Source organism: Heptranchias perlo, chromosome 3, assembly GCF_035084215.1.
Source record: "Heptranchias perlo isolate sHepPer1 chromosome 3, sHepPer1.hap1, whole genome shotgun sequence".
In the NCBI taxonomy this organism is placed as follows: domain Eukaryota; kingdom Metazoa; phylum Chordata; class Chondrichthyes; order Hexanchiformes; family Hexanchidae; genus Heptranchias; species Heptranchias perlo.
The window spans coordinates 31,104,249-31,123,657 of NC_090327.1; the positions used below are offsets into that span (position 1 = coordinate 31,104,249).

Sequence of the window (19,409 nt, forward strand, 5' to 3'; positions counted from 1 at the left end):
CCTCTGGGTGAAAAAAAATTTTCCTCAGCTCCCCTCTAATCCTTCTACCATTCACTTTAAATCTATGTCCCCTCGTTATTGACCTCTCTGCTAAGGGAAATAGGTCCTTCCTATCCACTCTCTCTCGGCCCCTCATAATTTTGTACACCTCAATTAAATCACCCCTCAGCCTCTTCTGTTCCAATGAAAACAACCCCAGCCTATCCAATCTTTCCTCATAGCTAAAATTCTCCAGTCCTGGCAACATTTCCTCTGTACCCTCTCTAGTGCAATCACATCTTTCCTGTAATGTGGTGACTAGAACTGTACACAGTACTCAAGCTGTGGTCTAACTAGTGTTTTATACAGTTCTAGCATGATCTCCCTGCTCTTATTTACTATGCCTCAGCTAATAAAGGAAAGTATTCAGTATGCCTTCTTAGCCACCTTATCTACCTGTCCTGCTAGCTTCAGGGATCTATGGACATGCACTCCAAGGTCCATCACTTCCTCTACACCTCTCAGTATCCTCCCATTTATTGTGTACTCCCTTGCCTTGTTTGCCCTCCCCAAATGCATTACCTCACACTTCTCTGGATTGAATTCCATTTGCCACTTTTCTACCCACCTGACCAGTCCATTGATATCTTCCTGCAGTCTACAGCTTTCCTCCTCACTATACACCACACGGCCAATTTTTGTATCATCTGCAAACTTCTTAATCATGCCCACTACATTTAAGTCCAAATCATTAACATATACCACAAAAAGCAAGGGACCTAATACTGAGCCCTGCAGAACCCCACTGGAAACAGCCTTCCAGTCACAAAAACACCCGTCAACCATTACCTTTTGCTTCCTGCCACTGAGCCAATTTTGGATCGAACTAGCCACCTTCCCTTGGATCCCATGGGCTTGTACTTTTTGACCAGTCTGTCATGTGGGACCTTGTCAAAAGCCTTGCTAAAATCCATGTAGACTACATCAAATGCACTACCCTCATCGACCCTCCTTATTACCTCCTCAAAAAATTCAATCAAGTTAGTCAGACACGACCTTCCCTTAATAAATCCGTGCTGACTGTTCTTGATTACTCTGTGCCTTTCTAAGTGACAGTTTATCCTGTCCCTCAGAATTGATTCCAATAATTTGCCCACCACCGAGGTTAGACTGATTGGCCTGTAATTACTCAGTCTATCACTCTCTCCCTTTTTAAACAACGGTACAACATTAGCAGTCCTCCAATCCTCCAGCACCACGCCTGTATCCAGGGAGGATTGGAAAATGATGGTCAGAGCCTCTGCTATTTCCTCCCTTACTTATTTTAACAGTCTAGGATACATTTCATCCGGCCCTGGTGATTTATCTACTTTTAAAGATGCTAATCCCCTTAATACTTCCTCTCTCACTATGTTTATCCCATTCAATATTTCACACTCCTCCTCCTTAACTACAATCTCTGCATTGTCCCTCTCTTTTGTGAAGACAGACGCAAAGAATTCATTAAGAACCATACCCACATATTCTGACGCCACACACAGGTTACCTTTTTGATCTCTAATAGGCCCTACTCTTTCCTTAGTTATCCTCTTGCTCTTAAAGTATTTAGAAAACATATTTTTCTTTTTCCTTGATTTTACTTGCCAATATTTTTTCATGCCCTCTCTTTGTTTTCCTAATTTCCTTTTTAATTTCACCCCTGCACTTTCTATACTCCTCCAGGCTTTCTGCAGTATTGAGCTCTCGGTGTCTGACATAAGCTTCCCTTTTTTGCCTTATCTTACCCTGTATGCTCCTTGACATCCAGGGGGCTCTAGATTTGGCAGCCCCACCCTTTTACTTTGTGGGAACATGTTTACTCTGAACCCCTTGAATCTCCCCCTTGAACGCCTCCCACTGTTCTGACACTGATTTACCTTCAAGTAGCTGTTTCCAGTCCACTTTTGCTAAATTACTTCTCAGCTTAGTAAATTTGGCTTTTCCCCAGTTGAGAACTTTAACTCCTGCTCTATCTTTGTCCTTTAAAATAACTATGCTAAAACTAACTGAATTATGATCACTACCACCAAAATGCTCTCCCACTGCTACAGCTCACCACAGCTTAGTTTAGCCCAGACTGAAGGAATGAAAGTCTGCTGTCTATCAAGGTCCTATGTGAGAATAGCACTGGGCAGCCTCAACCAAATTTCTAATAACCATGATTCGCAGCATAAAATTATCCCTAATTGGCACCAGGTTGGCAAAAAGGCCACATCACACTGGTACAGCACCTAGAATGTTGGCTACATGCAGCTTTCTTTAAAAGTGGTTCTAATAATGGGCTTCCAAATTTAACAGGGAGTCCGGATGGTGAGACATTGTGCCTGAAAATTATTAGGCCTACTCCATCGGCACATGCAGCCGAGCAGGTGCCGCTGACCTCTACTCCTGATCCTGTTTCCAGGCTCAGAGTGGAGTCACTTCCTTTACCTATCTTCAGTGGGCACTCATGCAAGAATGGACACCCATAAGAGCAAGGGGACAGGAAGTGCAGCGTCAGGTGGTAGCTTGGTGGGGGGTGAGGGGGGCGGTGGTGGACTGCTGGTAGACCCTCACCAAAAGCGACATCTCTCCAGCTGATCAGCCTTCTTTATTGTAGGGCCAATCAAAATACTTTCTGGTAGAATTTCCAGGGTCTTCCAGGTGAACCCCACTTCTACCCATACAGCAACCCGTGTATGAGGTCCTGTTAGCTCGGTGGAATGGAGGCGAGGTCTCTCTTGCAAGCCCTTCCTCCTCCAACACCACAGACCATGTTTAGGGAAGACGGAAGTTCTGCTCGCCCCAGGCAGGAAAGTCCTGTAATAGTCATGTATCCTCCCTAACGGATTTTCCTCTTTGTGCTGCGCCAAGGCAATGCCTAACACCCAGGCAGTAAAGATGAAGATATACCCCATTCTCTTTAAAAGTGGGTCTGATGTTGAGTGTCTCTTTATAAAAGGGGATCCTCATGGTGATTGTTTGTTCATAAAAGAGGATTGTGATGGTGAGTGCCTTTTTCTAAAAGGGGATCCTGATGGTGAGTGTCTCTTTCTAAAAGAAGCACCAGCAGTAAGTCTCCCTCTTTAAAATGGTGTTCTGTTGCTGAGGCTCCCTCTTAAGAGGGCCCCCCATTCAAAAGGGGTTGTGCTGGTGAGACTCCCTCTTTAAAAAAGGTTCTTGATGGTAAGACTGCCCCTTTAAAAGAGGAAAGCCTGAAGGTGAGTAAAATGAAAATAGTAACTTTTCTCTTAGCAAGCATATATATTTTTAAAAGGCAATGGTAAACCAGATTAAAAATGGATGCTGCTCAGTTTAAAATGGTGTCAGCAAGCAGTCTCTCTGGGACGTCTAATAAATTCCCTTTGATCTGTGTTTTAGTTAGTTTGTGCATTGTTAATTAATGATGTCGGCTGCAATGGAATTACCCGGAACTACTGCTAAATTAATGTTAAGTATCCATCACTTTAATTCATTCTGTCACCTCATCATCTTATTCAATGCAGATGTCTGAACTTTATTCCGGTTTGTCAATAATGTAGTCTGGTATTTTGGTAGTGTTACTGTGAAGGTATATTTTAGTATATGTAAACAGACTGTTTGAAGTACAGAGACGTTTTGATCTCAGAACTGGCTGAGCAAATGAAGCTTCACTATGAATTGCGTTTTATGATTGGTGGGATTTACATGCTCAGCTGAGATTTCAGCTTCAAAGCAACATTTTTCAGAAATGATGAGAAGCCTTATCCTTTAAAAGGGGGCATAATGCTGAGACTCCCCCCTTTAGAGGGGGTGCCTGAATGTGAATCTCTCCCTCTCTTTAATAGGAGTTATAATGGTGCTAGTCTCCCCTTAAAAGGGGGTGAGACTGTTTCCTTCAGAGAGATGCCTGAAGGTAAATGTCTCTCTTTAAAAGGAGTCATAATGATAAGCCTCCCTTTAAAAGGGTTCGTAAAGGAAATAATCCATCTTTAAAAGGAATCCTGATGGTGAGATTCCCTCTTTAACCATGATGTTATTTTCGATATAAAATGGCAGTCTGCTGGTACCTCAACATTTTGATTCAAATTTACCTCTGTGCAAGTTGGAATGAATAAATCCCTGGTAGTGGTATTAAGCTGGGGACCCACACGTCTCCATCCAGCCAGAGCTGCATTCATTTGAGAGCGCTGGCATGGTGTCTGACCTGGAAAAGGAAGAGTAAGATACTAACTGCAACACCTTAGTGGTTAGTTACGGTCATATCCTCAACTGGCTCCACTCCAAAGTGTGCCCTAGAATTCTGAATCTAGTTTGATTTTTATTAAGGACCTCTTTGGCTGGGTAGGGGAGTGATGAAGCCCATAACAGGCAGGATATGGATGTGCACTGGCAACCCTCCATGTGGTAAGTTGGTAATCTGAGCTATGCCACTGTTGGGAGAAGGATAAAAATCAGGCCAGAACTCTCGGTTACCGATTTTACAGTCACCCTCTCACCTGGCACTTGAAGATCCAAGAAAAAGGAAAGTGGAGAAAACAGATTTTTTTAAAAAGAGAAGCCTTCCTCAACGGTTCAATAAGTTGGTATTGAGTCACTAGCTGAGTCATACAGACCAGGAAGGGCCCAGATTTGATCTCTGATCTGTGCTTAATTAGCTGTTCTCAGCTTTCATGTGAGTTAGGTAGGTGGCGGGGCCGTCCCACGGGGTTTTCATGATCGGTAAGTTCGCAGCAGGGAAGGTCTAACCTTTTCTTGTGGGGGCCCGGAAGATTAGTCCTGTTTCTTCTAGCCCCGATCCACTTGCCTGCTGTCTTCACCTGGTGGGAAATGCACTGCGGCTTCCCGTTCAGACCGCCGAGTTAAAATTGCATTTGGGTCCCGATGACGTCATCGAGATTCGACATGTATATGTAAAAAAGGACCCCACCGGCTTTGGGCAGGTGTCCTTGCCACCTGGAACCATCAGCAACTTTTGTCTCCGGGGCAGGTACGTAACCTGGGCGATTTTAACTGCCCACCTGTTCGGTTTCCGCTGGGCAGGTTGGGTTAAAATCACCCATATAATTACTGTTGTAGTGTAGGGAAACTCGGCAGCTAATTTGCTTACTTTAAGGATACAACCCCAATATTTAGCCACGCGGTGCAACGGAGCCACCAGGAGATCACATGCTCAGATTCTTCCATTTACTACTTACTGAATCCTCACCCAATTTTGTTCACTATTTTTACTGAGCCTTTTGAATAATAGAGATGCTAAATTCCACTAATCCACCACCGATAGAGTTCAACTGATCTATGATCCTATTTCAGAATTGCACAGCCTCGATGACCGGCAACTTCCAACTTACATTGAGGCATCCGGGTCGAGCGACTGACCAGTGAACCAGGAATATGACTTCCCCTCTCATCCACACACCAACAGTGACCTACGGTCAACCAAATGAACAATTCACTACCGAACAAGAAAGGGTCAAACATAATGTCCAATCATAAAAGAGAATGATGAATTACAGGCTGGAATCTTGTCAAGAGTTCAAATGACATATATATAGAATAACCGGAAGTGAGTCACAGACTGCAATCCAATCGAGGGCTTCAAATGTTTTACATATGACAGTTAATTTTGCAAGGCCCCATGCCATCAGCATGGCCTTGTACAGAGTCAGCGCATATTGGACAACTCCAGGTGTGCTGCCCATAATTTTCCAGCCATTGATTGTCGAAGTCTTGCTGATGGCATCAGACCCTCCCAAAATTGACCCTATAACATCAGAATGGATGCTTAAGAGAGTGAGTTGTAGACTAGGACCTAACTGAGAAATTTGGTTGGTTTACTTATGGGGGCCAATAATACATTGGCAGGCACTCGCGGAGCTAAAATGCACCAGGCATCAGCTGCCCATATTACAAGGTGCAGAAACCCAACGGGCTCAGCAGAACCTAGAGGGCACTGGAAACCTACATACAAATTGTACTTAAGGCTTATCAGGACCATGAAAATATTTAAATTAGGTGATCTCTCAGAATGCAACTGGAGCACCTGAGCAGTGTTCAAGTTGCAGCGCACCTGTTTCAAACGGGTACAGAAGGGGAGGCCGCATTAAATAAAATGACATTTCTTCTGCCTGGCCCTTTCCCTCGTCCACATTCCCCCTTCACCCCCATTCCCCCTTTATCCTTCTCATCAGTCCAAGCTGGATTAAAACCTAAGTCCTAGAAGTGAAAGGTCATCATGTTAACTGACTACACCGCCCAGTCTCCGTCTTGTTTAATGAGAACAGCTTTCTCACACCTCTAGTGTCAGCCTTGAAGCAGAAAATACTGGAAATGTATGGCACTCATCGCTTGCACTGATCAATATCTGAAAGAGAAGCAAAACCCTATCTTTCCCTTTCAGGTGATAACTAACCCACTGCACCCAACCTGTCATGATCTATCAATCTTTGGAACTCTTTCAAAAAATCACTATCTCTTCCTTCAAAGGGCTCTTAAAGTCTATCTCTTTGACTAAACATTTTATTGCCACACTTAATCGTTCCCGTCTTCTGCTCGCTTTATCCATCTCCTGCTCAAAGTCTGCCTAACAGTTGTACTTTGAGATGTGCTGCTATAAAGGGTATTACAGAAAAACATGCCATTGTTGATATGCAATTCTAGTATTTCGTGTCATGGTTGCAGATTCCCAACATTCACAGCTTTCTTTTTCCCTCTAGTCCCTGATGAATTTTCTTGGCTTTCTGGTACTGTTGGTGATATTTTCAAGTTAAACCATCGCACTCACCAGTACTCTCGTAGCATTGGGTTGGCTCCCAGTTTCCAAGACCATCGCATTGGGGCAGGTAAGGGCTGTAACCTTTTAGTGTCAGCTCACCAAGAGTCCTTTCCTTAATCAATCGATTTCTCCAGTAGAAATTCAGAGCTGTTTGGAAGCACCTCATTAGCAAATTCAGGTAGGACATGAAACAAGTGACTTTAACACAGAAAAGCCAGAGCAGGTTAACAAGTTACTTCTCCACAAGTACAGCATGTAAAAGTCTCCTGGCAATAATCAGATATCTGCATTGTTTTCAATATCTAAAGAATCTCAAAGCTCCTGATTTGTTTTTACAGATGAGATTTTATTTACTGCAGGTAATTTTCTGATGATATATAGGTCTTAAATCTTTATCATATTGACTCTCTTTCTGGGGGGAAGTGAGTGAGATTTTTGTGAGGTCAACTTGGATCCAAGTTGATACATACGGCAGTGGCAACAACAACTTGCATTCACCTAGCTGCTTTAATGTAGAAAAACATCACATGGCTTCACAGAGGTGAAAATAAACAAAAATGGATGCCAAGCCAGAGATGGAGATGGAGATACAAGGAGGAGTGACCAAAAAGAAGGTGTTGAAGGAGGAGGGGATGGTGGAGAGACAGAAAGGTTTAAGGAATTCTAGAGTATAAGGCCTTGGCAGCTGAAAGCATGGCCACCAGTGGTGGGCAAGGGGAGATGAGATACATAAGTGGCCAGAGTTGGAGGAACACATAGTTCTGGGGTGCGGGGGAGGGGGGAGCATTGTAGGGAATATAGAATCAGAAGTAGATCATTGAGCCCTTCAAGCATGTTCCACCATTCAATTAGATTATAGTTGCTCTGCAAAGTGGCAAGGTCATGGATACAATGCAGGAAGCGATTTAATGACTTAACCAGGTCAGGAAAAGTAAGTACAGTTACTGATTCACCTACATCCTGTGAAATGCAACCCCCCCCCCCCCTCCACCCCTTACTCAGTGTTGGCAAGGCTATTCCATCACATCGCTCCTCACGCCCACTTAAGTTGCATCACCAACTTACCTTCTATGCACTTCCTCACCTTCCCATTTGTGCATCCACCACTGCCACTCACCCCAATCCTGATGCAATGTGATGAATCTGTCTGATAGTCACCCTCTGATGTATCTGTTCAATGTCAGCCTCACCCAAAGAAATGCATCCATCGGATGAAGATGTCACTATCAGTCACTCACAGGTCTATTATTTCTCCCCTTGTAGGAAAATAGAGTGCAAAATGCAAAGGAGAGGACTAGAACTGGAGGCTGGCCACCACAAATTGTCCAGTTGACAAGTGCCGAGAAGGAGGCGATGGACATCAGTCAGACGGTTGCATGCCGACCGTCGGAGATGGCAAGACTGGCAATCCACAGATGGCTGGTGACAGAACTTTAACATCCTTCATAAAACATGATGAACTGATGTTATCAATGATTGAACTGTTCCACACTTCGGTATGATCATTGGAAAGATTGTCACTTCTCCAATGAATACTTAATATTGGTTTATGTTGTTTTCCAGGGCCTTCACGGACTGAAGAACAGTCAGACGCAATGGAAGAAGGTGATTCCTCAGAGAAGCTCAATTTTTCTGAGGCTGCATTGTCACATGACTTCCAGTCATGCTCCACAACAGATACCAGGTTGTCACCTGGTGATTCAACACTCACAAGTGTGCATGAGTAGACACTGGTGGCAGGGACAGCTGTGGAGAGTCTGCGTCGGGAGGCACACTCCTCTCCAATCTCTGCTCAGTTGGACACAGATGCTGAACACTGGACGTCATCGTTGGGATTGAGAAAGATAGAGGTACAGCTGTACCTTTGCGAAGTAATGAAGAACATGACACGCACCCTCTCCACAATAGCGGAAAGGATGAAGGAGTCGAACTCCATCGCTAGTGGATTGGTGGCACAGGTAAATGCGAAAATAACTGCGATGGTGAGAATGGTAGCCTCCATTGAGCTCAAATGAGTCTATGCAGGCCATAACAATGGCTGTGCAGACTCTGGATGCCAACATATCTGCCACCTTAAACAGGCAGACAGATACTTCGGCCGTGGCCTTAGAATGCGGCACATCTGCTTACCAGCCTGTTTTCCAGCAGAGTGGTGGGAGTGTTGTTGCGCTGGCCCAGTAGAAGGATGATGGTGAAAGGAGACATGGAAGTGGGGACTGCACTCAAAGGAGTCCCACATCTTACCCGTTGCCCCCTCCTCAACCAGTACCCACGATGCTGCCTCCTCTCCCGATGGCTGAGTCTGCCCCTGCACAGGTGCAGGTGGAGCAGTCTTTGGTGATGCCCTCACGGGCTTCAAAACCCAGGGGTCATAGGCCGAGAGCATCTTATCACTCAGGGCAGGGATCTGAGCAACCTCTGCTGAAGCCATAATGGATACACCATGTAGAAGCAGTAGGAAGAGGAAGGCTAAGGTGCTGTAATTCACCAAGGGTATGCACAAGAGTATTTGTCAGAATGTCATGTTGTTAATTTATATGTTATTTTTGTTCATGACAAATTAAATGTTATAATTCTCATCACCACTGCCACGTCTTGCTCATTATTGAGTCCCCTTTGTAGATTCGCCCTTTCATGTGCTTCATCATGAATGCCAAGACATAATGCCACCCATTGGATGCGTTTACAATGGGTGTATGCACGATTGAAGCACTGTTTTGTGCAAACAGAGGAGGGGGGGGAGTTTCTAGTGGTGGTGGTGATTGTTCCAGGCAGCCTGAGTAGATTATAGTCTTCAATTTGCAGATCTTATTATGAAAACCTGCTAGAGATGAGGGAATCCCTGGCATCACGGGCAGCAATGTGCAGCGCTGCCCTGGCGATGGGTTCCCCATCTTCATTTTGCACCTCTTCCTCGTCCTCCTCCTCCTCCTTCTCCTCCTCATGCTCTTCTTCAATGTTGCCTGTGGATGAGGATGCTTCATGAGCACATTTGACCTCCTCCACCTGTAACCCTTTCTGATGACCTATGTTATGTAGGACGTAACACACAATGATTATTCTGCACCCTCGCTGGTGTGTACTGAAGGGCTCCCCCAGATCTCTCCAGGCACCTGAAGTGCATCTTCAGCATTCCTATGGCTTGCTCAATGACAGACCTGGTGGTGATGTGACTGTCATTGTACAGCTGCTGTGCCTTGTTGGTGGGGTTTCTGAAAGATGTCATGAGCCAAGTCTGCAGGGGGAATCCCTTGCCTCCAAGGAGCCAGCCATTAAGTTTGTCTTGTGTATGGAAGAGGTCCGGGATGTTGGACTCATGCAAAATCGATGAATCATGACAGCTGCCAGGGAATCTGGCACACCCCTGCAGAAATCTCTTCTGGTGGTGGCACACCAGCTGTGCACTGATGGAGTGATATCCCTTCCAGTTTATGAAAGGGCCAAATGAGCTTTGGCTGTGACTCACCTCTGTTTCTATGGCGTGTTTCAGAAGCCATCGGAGATACGTTCAGGAGAAGTTAAAATCAATTCTGTTGCAGAATCAACTTATGTCTTTCAAGTACCTAAATTGGCCCTTTAAATATTGGACTTCCGGGTGTCTGAAGTGTGCGCGCATCCAAACGTGCCTGGGTCAAACCCGGAAGTGCGCATGTTGGAGCTGGGATGCAGTCCCGCTCCCAATATATACTATTTTCACGGCCCACTCGCCCCCAACCCACCCGTTCTAGGGGTTAAAATTACCCCCCAGGAGTCTATGAAGGTCAGTGAGGACAGGAATATTGGGTGGATGGGATTGGTGTGGGACAGGACAGTGTTACGGATTTGACTCACTAAATCTGGACAGTAATATAGATTTACTCACAGGGTCTGGAGACTGATATAGTGATTTAGATAGTAATACAGATTCACTCAGGGTTAGGATTGTAGCTTATGGATCCATAGATTAAACAAATGTACTCACTGGATCGGGCAGCAAGTCGAACAGCGTAGTCAGATCCACTCAGCAAAGTTTCAGAAAAGGAAAGGCCTGATTGGAACATCCCAGGGGAATGAAGCAGTTCATTCTGTGTCAGCTGGATACCACTGGCCAATAAGAAACCCTGGGCAAAGGGAATATTGGAATTGTTGGAGGCCACTATGTGTTCATCTGCCTCTTCAATAAATCGAAGGACTTGCTGAACAGCACGATCACAGGGTCCTGGACCTAGAACATAATACAAGAATGGCATATTACAAAAATAAAGCACAAAGATTGTACATAACCCAAACATAACACAATGATTGTACATAACCCCAACATAACAGAATGGTTGTACATAACCCAAACATAACAGAATGGTTGTATATAACCCAAACACAACACAATGGTTGTACATAACCCCAACATAACACAATGGTTGTACATAACCCAAACATAACAGAATGGTTGTATATAACCCAAACACAACACAATGGTTGTACATAACCCCAACATAACACAATGGTTGTACATAACCCAAACATAACAGAATGGTTGTATATAACCCAAACATAACACAATGATTGTACATAACCCCAACATAACACAATGATTGTACATAACCCCAACATAACACAATGGTTGTACATAACCCAAACACAACACAATGGTTGTACATAACCCAAACATAACACAATGATTGTACATAACACAAACATAACACAATGATTGTACATAATACAAACATAACACAATGACTGTATATTGCATAGGAATCCAAATAGTCCATGTTTACATTATGGCAGTAAACACTGATATCTCATTTCTCTACAGTCCTATGGAAATTGCTACTCATGTGCAACACCTCCCATTTTATGCTAATTTTCTCACTCATACAGGTGAGGGATTGTCTCAGGAGTGGAACAATTTGCAGGTTTTACCTCTCAATTTCCCATTTAGTACTCCCAGGCCAGGTACAACACACATTGGGTATAGAGTAAAGCTTCCTCTAGTACACTCAGATCAAATACAGCATAGGTTAGATACAGAGTAAAGGTCCCTCTACACTGCCCCATCAAGTATTCTCAAATCAGGAACAGCATGGGTTGGATGCTGAGCAAAATAAAACAAAAATAATCTTTATTGTACCCCTGCCATGTATCACCATGGTACAAATGGTGCCTCATGGAGATTGGAAGTAGTACTCTTATAACATAATACGCAGGTACCAGCAATCCTAAAAAGGTGCAATCTCTATGGAGTATCATCGGCCCATATTAAATTCAAGATTTAAAAATTTGGTATAATCCAGGAGGGTTCGAACTTGTTCTCTTTGTGGGTTAGTAAGGTCCACATCATGGAGACCACATGCCTCATACAAAATTGAAATGAATATTCTCATTAATTTATCTATATCTCAAGCTGCCAATACTAACTGAATCTTGGTGTTCAGATTTAAGATTTATTCATCAATGAGGGTGAGGAACCAGATCCCCAAAATTCAAAGAGGAAACACGAGCGGAGTAAGAAATATAAGCACAAAGACGGACTGAGCTGTTGGAGGGTCAGGTGCCGGGTAGCAGATTTGTAGGCCTGATGTGGTACCATGGACTGCAGTTTGGACACATCAAGCCTATATGTCAGATATCTTAAATGGTCCATATTTCTCCTTTTGTAGTGAATTTGTAGATCCATGCTACGACAGATGGGGGGTTAAATTTGTCAACCCCCGAAACTGGGTGTGGGGGTCACGGTGCGCAATTAACCTGCACCCGTTGTTGAGATGCAGGCAGCACGTGACATTCGTGCTGCCTGATAATCTGCATGATTGCTGCGTGCAGCCAGCGCTACCTGCACTGTTGAGTGGCTGCATGCGCTAGTAGGGGGCCCGATATGGGGCGTGGCCAGCACTACTTAAAGGCAGCCTGCACCTCTTAAAAGGGAGGTGCACTGTCAATTCAATCGGGCATGGAAGAAAAATCTAATGGCTGGACCTGCGAGAGAGCATGCACCAAGGTTCTCAAATGATGCACTAGAGGCCTTGGTGGAAGAGGTGGGCGCACGGAGGGCCATCCTGTATCCACAGGGTGGCAGGAGGCCCTCCAGATACATGCTGCGGAGGCAGTGGGAGGAAGTGGCGCTGAAAGTGAATGCCAGGAGCATTGCACCACGCACATGGATGCAGTGCAGGAAAAAGTTCAATGATTTGACACGAATGGTCAAGGTGAATGAATTCAAGTGACAAGTGGCACATCCTACCAACTGCACCACTGCTCCACGCACGACACCTCCAGTCACCCACCCACCAACAAATGCTTTCCATCCGTACGCAACGCTGCACTTCGGATTCTGCATCTCGCCCTCACATAGTACCACACTTGCAAGTCACACACCCACAACTCACAGATCACACACACTGGCAACTATTCAACCATGACACCTTGCAGGGCACTCACTGACACACTTCCCTCTGTCTTGCAGGAGAAGGTGGCGCATAACAGCTGGGAGCAGCAAGGACAGGCACACCTACACATCCTCACCCCCATGGGGGAAGACAGTGCTGGGGATCATTGGGCGGGCCGTCACTGCAGCCATGGCCACTGACGATGCTGGAGGTCTCGGCGATGAGGGTCTCTGCATACCTAATCCTCCTTCTCATTTCCTACATCTCCCTCATCCCACAATCTTTTCTGACTCACGTGCAGCAGATGGTGTCAGCAGGCACGTCTTACTTTCTCCATCCCTGTTCCACAACTCAACCCATCTCCCTTTGTCATTGCAGATACCCAAGAGCTGGAGCTGGCACCATCCGAGGAGGAGGAGGAGGAGGAGGAAGACAGTGATGATGAAGCCATACCGTCACTTGATTGACACTCGCATCCACCAGCTCAGATACTGACATTACATGTAGTATAGAGGCTAGGTTAGAGGGGGGACCTGTACGTGATGAGACAAGGGCACAAGTGCGCAGGAGCCGGGGATGGGGGAACGGATACCACAGGTGCCAGCTCGTCGGAGGGGCCAGACTACAGAAGGCGGCTGATGGGCATACACAGCCAAATGCTTGGTGCACTGGAAAGCCTGCACACATTGACAAGGGGCATGGAGGAGTCCACCTCGAACTTAGCACAGGGGTTTGCTTGGAGCCCATTCTTACCCACATGGAATGGGCGATCACCTCCATCAGCACACATGTGGAACCCACCATGGTGCAGCATCTGATGACTGATGTCACAGCTTCCATTGCAGCACAAACATCTGCCATCCAAGGTCTGACTGCTGCCTTGGAAGCTCAGACTGCTGCTAATGTGGCTCTGGGTTCCACTGTGGAACGGGGCTTCCAGGGCGTCACAGCAGTCCAGCAATCTGTTCTCCAGCAGATCACCAGGATTGCTGAGGCGTCGCCCCGGGGGAGTGGCAGTGGCACCATGGCAGTCAGACCTGCTGTCCTCTCTCAGGCTGGCAGCATTCCTGCTCCCACCCCTGCCACTCCGTCAGTGCCCTTGCTGTTGCCTGTCAGCCAGCCAGGCCAGACTGCTGTAGCCCAGGCCGAGATGGTGCAGTTTGAAGCCGGGCTCTTCCGTCCCAGAGCTGCTCAAGGTCGTCCTCCACGGCCATCTGCACGCTCCTTAATTCAAGGTCCACCACTCATGCTCCAGCCACTGGGGATGCACCTCATAGGAGCACTAGGAAAGGAAAAGGCACATGAACAACACGCACTAAGGGAATGCACAAGGGTGAATAGTGTAATGTTGTATACATGATTTCATGTGTTAGTTTATAAATTTGTATTTGAAGTTGCAGTTGGTGGTTTTTATTTATGCGATGAGCTGCGGGGGGAAGCAATGTGTAATCATAAGGAGGTCGATTTGATGGTCATGTGGGAGAGGAAAGGTGAAGAGTGTAGGACTGCTGGTGACTTGGGAGGTATCGTTGAGGTTACTGATATCGTTCATCAATAAGGTGAGCACGCAGAGCCCTGGCAGAAGGAGCCTGTGCACCTTGTTGCCTCTTTGCCTCTTCCTCCACTTCCTCCTCCGCCTCTTTCTCCTATTCCTCTGCCTCTGGCTCAGGATCTTGCCGGATAGGTGGTGGCAAGGGCTGTCCTCTCATAATGGCGAGGTTGTGCAGCATGCAGCAGACAACAACGAATCTTTACAACCGCTCTGCGAAGTACTGCAGGGCTCCTCCAAAATGGTCCAGGCAGAGGAAGCGTTGCTTTAGGACACCTATGGTGTGCTCAATGATTTTTCGTTGTAGGCCTGCTCTGCACGTGCTCTGCATGGCTCTCATTGTAGGCCTGCTCTGCACGTGTGCATGGGTTCCTGACCAGAGTCATGAGCCACCTCATGAGGGGATAGCCCTTGTCGGCCAGTAGCCAGCCTTTAACTTGCCGAGCCAGTTGAAAGACAGGTGGGATGTTGGACTGCTGCAGAATAAAGGAATCATGACTGCTGCCAGGGTAGCGGGCATTGACCTGCATGATGCGCTGCGTGTGGTTGTACACCAGCTGCACATTGAGGGAATGGGAAAACTCTCTCTGTTCATGAAGATGGCCGAGTTGAGATGTGGAGCACACATGGCAATATGCGTGCAGTCAATGGTATCCTGCACCATGGGGAAGCCTGCAACGCAAGCAAACCCTTGTGCTCACTCATTTTGCTTCTCTGTGTCAAGAGGGAACGTTACAGGAACATAGGAACAGGAGTAGATCATTCAGCCCCTCGAGCCGGCTCTACCATTTGATAATATCATGGCTGATCTGTGATCTAACTCCATATACCTGCCTTAGCCCCATAGCCCTTAATACATTTGGTTGGCAAAAAGCTATCTATCTCAGATTTAAATATAGCAATTGAGCTAGCATCAATTGCCGTTTGCGGAAGAGAGTTCCAAACGTCTACCATCCTTTGCGTGTAGAAATGTTTTCGAATCTCACTCCTGAAAGGTCTGGCTCTAATTTTTAGACTGTGCCCCCTACTCCTAGAATCCCCAACCAGCAGAAATAGTTTCTCTCTATCCACTCTATCTGTTCCCCTTAATATCTTATAAACCTCGATCAGATCACCCCTTAACCTTCGAAACTCTAGAGAATACAACCTCAATTTGTGTAATCTCTCCTCGTAACTTAATCCTTGAAGTCCGGGTATCATTCTAGTAAACCTACGCTGCACTCCCTCCAAGGCCAATATGTCCTTCCGAAGGTGCGATGCCCAGAAATGCTCACAGTACTCCAGGTGCGGTCTAACCAGGGTTTTGTATAGCTGCAGCATAACTTCTACCCCCTTGTACTCTAGTCCTCCACATATAAAGGCCAGCATTCCATTAGCCTTATTGATTATTTTCTGCACCTGTTCATGACACTTCATAGAGTCATAGAGTCATAGAGTTATACAGCACGGATAGAGGCCCTTCGGCCCATCGTGTCCGCGCCGGCCATCAGCCCTGTCTACTCTAATCCCATATTCCAGCATTTGGTCCGTAGCCTTGTATGCTATGGCATTTCAAGTGCTCATCCAAATGCTTCTTGAATGTTGTGAGGGTTCCTGCCTCCACAACCCTTTCAGGCAGTGAGTTCCAGACTCCAACCACCCTCTGGGTGAAAAAGTTCTTTCTCAAATCCCCTCTAAACCTCCCGCCTTTTACCTTGAATCTATGTCCCCTTGTTATAGAACCCTCAACGAAGGGAAAAAGCTCCTTAGTATCCATCCTATCTGTGCCCCTCATAATTTTGTACACTTCAATCATGTCCCCCCTCAGCCTCCTCTGCTCCAAGGAAAACAAACCCAATCTTCCCAGTCTCTCTTCATAGCTGAAGCGCTCCAGCCCTGGTAACATCCTGGTGAATCTCCTCTGCACCCTCTCCAAAGCGATCACATCCTTCCTGTAGTGTGGCGACCAGAACTGCACACAGTACTCCAGCTGTGGCCTAACCAGTGTTTTATACAGCTTCATCATAACCTCCTTGCTCTTATATTCTATGCCTCGGCTAATAAAGGCAAGTATCCCATATGCCTTCTTTACCACCTTATCTACCTGTTCCGCCGCCTTCAGGGATCTGTGAACTTGCACATCAAGATCCCTCTGACCCTCTGTCTTGCCTAGGGTCCTCCCATTCATTGTGTATTCCCTTGCCTTGTTAGTCCCTCCAAAGTGCATCACCTCGCACTTTTCCGGGTTAAATTCCATTTGCCACTGTTCTGCCCATCTGACCAACCCATCTATATCGTCCTGCAGACTGAGGCTATCCTCCTCGCTATTTACCACCCTACCAATTTTTGTATCATCAGCGAACTTATTGATCATACCTTTTACATTCATATCCAAGTCATTAATGTAGACCACAAACAGCAAGGGATCCAGCACCGATCCCTGTGGTACCCGACTGGCCACAGGCTTCCAGTCACAAAAACAACCTTCGACCATCACCCTCTGCCTTCTGCCACTAAGCCAGTTTTGTATCCAAAGTGCCAAGGCACCCTGGATTCCATGGGCTCGTACCTTCTTGACCAGTCTCCTGTGGGGGACTTTATCGAAGGCCTTACTGAAATCCATGTATACCACATCCACTGCGTTACCCTCATCCACACGCCTAGTCACCCCCTCAAAAAATTCAATCAAATTAGTCAGACATGATCTTCCCTTGACAAAGCCATGTTGACTATCCCTGATTAATCCTTGCTTCTCCAAGTGGAGACTAATTTTGTCCTTCAGAATTTTTTCCAATAATTTTCCTACCACTGATGTTAGGCTCACTGGCCTGTAGTTCCCCGGTTTTTCCCTACTCCCCTTCTTGAATAATGGTATTACATTAGCGGTTCTCCAGTCCTCTGGCACATCCCCTGTGGCCAGAGAGGTTCTGAATATATGTGTCAGAGCCCCCGCAATCTCCTCCTTTGCCTCACACAGTAGCCTGGGATACATTTCGTCCGGGCCTGGGGATTTATCCATTTTTAGGCCTGCTAAAACCGCCAATACCTCCTCCCACTCGATGTTAATATGTTCGAGTATATCACAGTCCCCCTGCCGTATTTCTATGTCTACATCGTCCTTCTCCATAGTGAAAACAGATGCAAAAAATTCATTTAGAACCCCTCCTACATCTGCCGGCTCCAAAACAGATTGCCATTTTTGTCCCTAATGGGCCCTATTTTTTCCCAAGTCATCCTCTTACCCTTAATATACTTATAAAACATCTTAGGATTTTCCTTTATTTTGCTCGCCAGTGTTATTTCATGGCCCCTCCTTGATCTCCTAATTTCTTTTTTAAGTATCCCCCTGCACTTTTTGTACTCCTCTAGGGCTTCCTCCGTCTTTAGCCTTTTGTATCTGCCAAAAGCCCTCCTTTTTTTCCTAATCCATTCTCATATATCCCCTGACATCCAAGGTTCCCTGGAGTTCTTGGAACCACCCTTGACCTTTATGGGAACATGTTGCCATTGTATGGTCTCAATCTCCCTTCTGAAAAACTCCCATTGCTCCGATGCGGATTTTCCTACAAGCAGCTGATCCCAGTCCCTTTTGGCCAGATCCTGCCTTATCCTATTAAAATCGGCCTTCCCCCAATTTAGAACCTTTATTTCCGGCCCCTCCCTGTCCTTTTCCATGACCACCTTAAATCTCACCGAATTATGGTCACTCTCACCAAAGTGCTCACCTGCTAGCACTTCTTCCACTTGGCCGGCCACATTCCCTAGAATTAGGTCCAGTACCGCCCCCTCTCTTGTAGGACTTTCTACATGCTGGCTCAAAAAGCTCTCCTGGATGCACGTTAAGAATTTTGTACCCTCTAAGCCTTTTACACTCTGAGTATCCCAGTTAATATTGGGGAAGTTGCAATCCCCCACTATTATTACCCTATTATTTGCACAATTTTCTGAGATTTGCCTACATATCTGTTCCTCTATCTCCCCCTGACTGTTTGGGGGCCTATAGTACACTCCCATCAAAGTGCTTGCCCCCTTTTTGTTTTTAAGCTCCACCCATATGGCCTCATTAGAGGAACCTGCTAATATATCATCCCTCCTTATGGCAGTAATTGATTCTTTAATTAATATTGCGACCCCCCCTCCTCTTATACCTCCCCCTCTGTCTCGCCTGAAAATTCTGTACCCCGGAATATTGAGCTGCCAGTCTTGCCCCTCCCTCAACCATGTCACTTCAATGATCTATGTACCTGAACCCCTAAGTCCCTTTGGACATCCACTGTTTTTAACTTTTTACCATTTAGAAAGTACACTGTTCTATCCTTTTTTGGTCCAAAGTGGATGACCTCACATTTGCCTACATTGAATTCCATATGCCACAGTTTTGCCTATTCACCTAATCTATCAATATCCCTTTGTTATTTTATGTTTTCATCTACACTGCTTACAATGCCACCAATCTTTGTGTCATCGGCAAACTTAGATATGAGACTTTCTATGCCTTCATCTAAGTCGGTAATAAATATTGTGAATAATTAAGGCCCCAAGACAGATCCCTGCGGGACTCCACTAGTCACATCCTGCCAATGTGAGTACCTACCCATTATCCCTACTCTCTGTCGTCTTTCGCTCAGCCAACTTCTGAACCAAGTCCGTACTTTTCCCTCGATTCCATGGGCTTCTATCTTAGCTAACAGTCTCCTATGTGGGACTTTATCAAATGCCCTCTGGAAGTCCATATAAATGACATTCCCCTGTCCACTACTTTAGTCAC

The 19,409-nt window shown here is 45.9% G+C and overlaps 1 protein-coding gene across 1 annotated transcript in view; it reads right to left on the minus strand.

The window, feature by feature from the left end:
- tg (thyroglobulin) overlaps positions 1 to 19,409 on the minus strand; it is a 419,486-nt gene that overhangs the window by 354,834 nt on the left and 45,243 nt on the right. The window contains exons 11-14 of the mRNA XM_067976982.1: positions 10,713 to 10,955; positions 6,761 to 6,898; positions 5,328 to 5,405; positions 4,071 to 4,183 (exon numbers count right to left, since the gene is read on the minus strand). Coding sequence (XP_067833083.1) covers positions 4,071 to 4,183; positions 5,328 to 5,405; positions 6,761 to 6,898; positions 10,713 to 10,955 — 572 coding nt within the window. The remainder of the gene's footprint in view (positions 1 to 4,070; positions 4,184 to 5,327; positions 5,406 to 6,760; positions 6,899 to 10,712; positions 10,956 to 19,409) is intronic.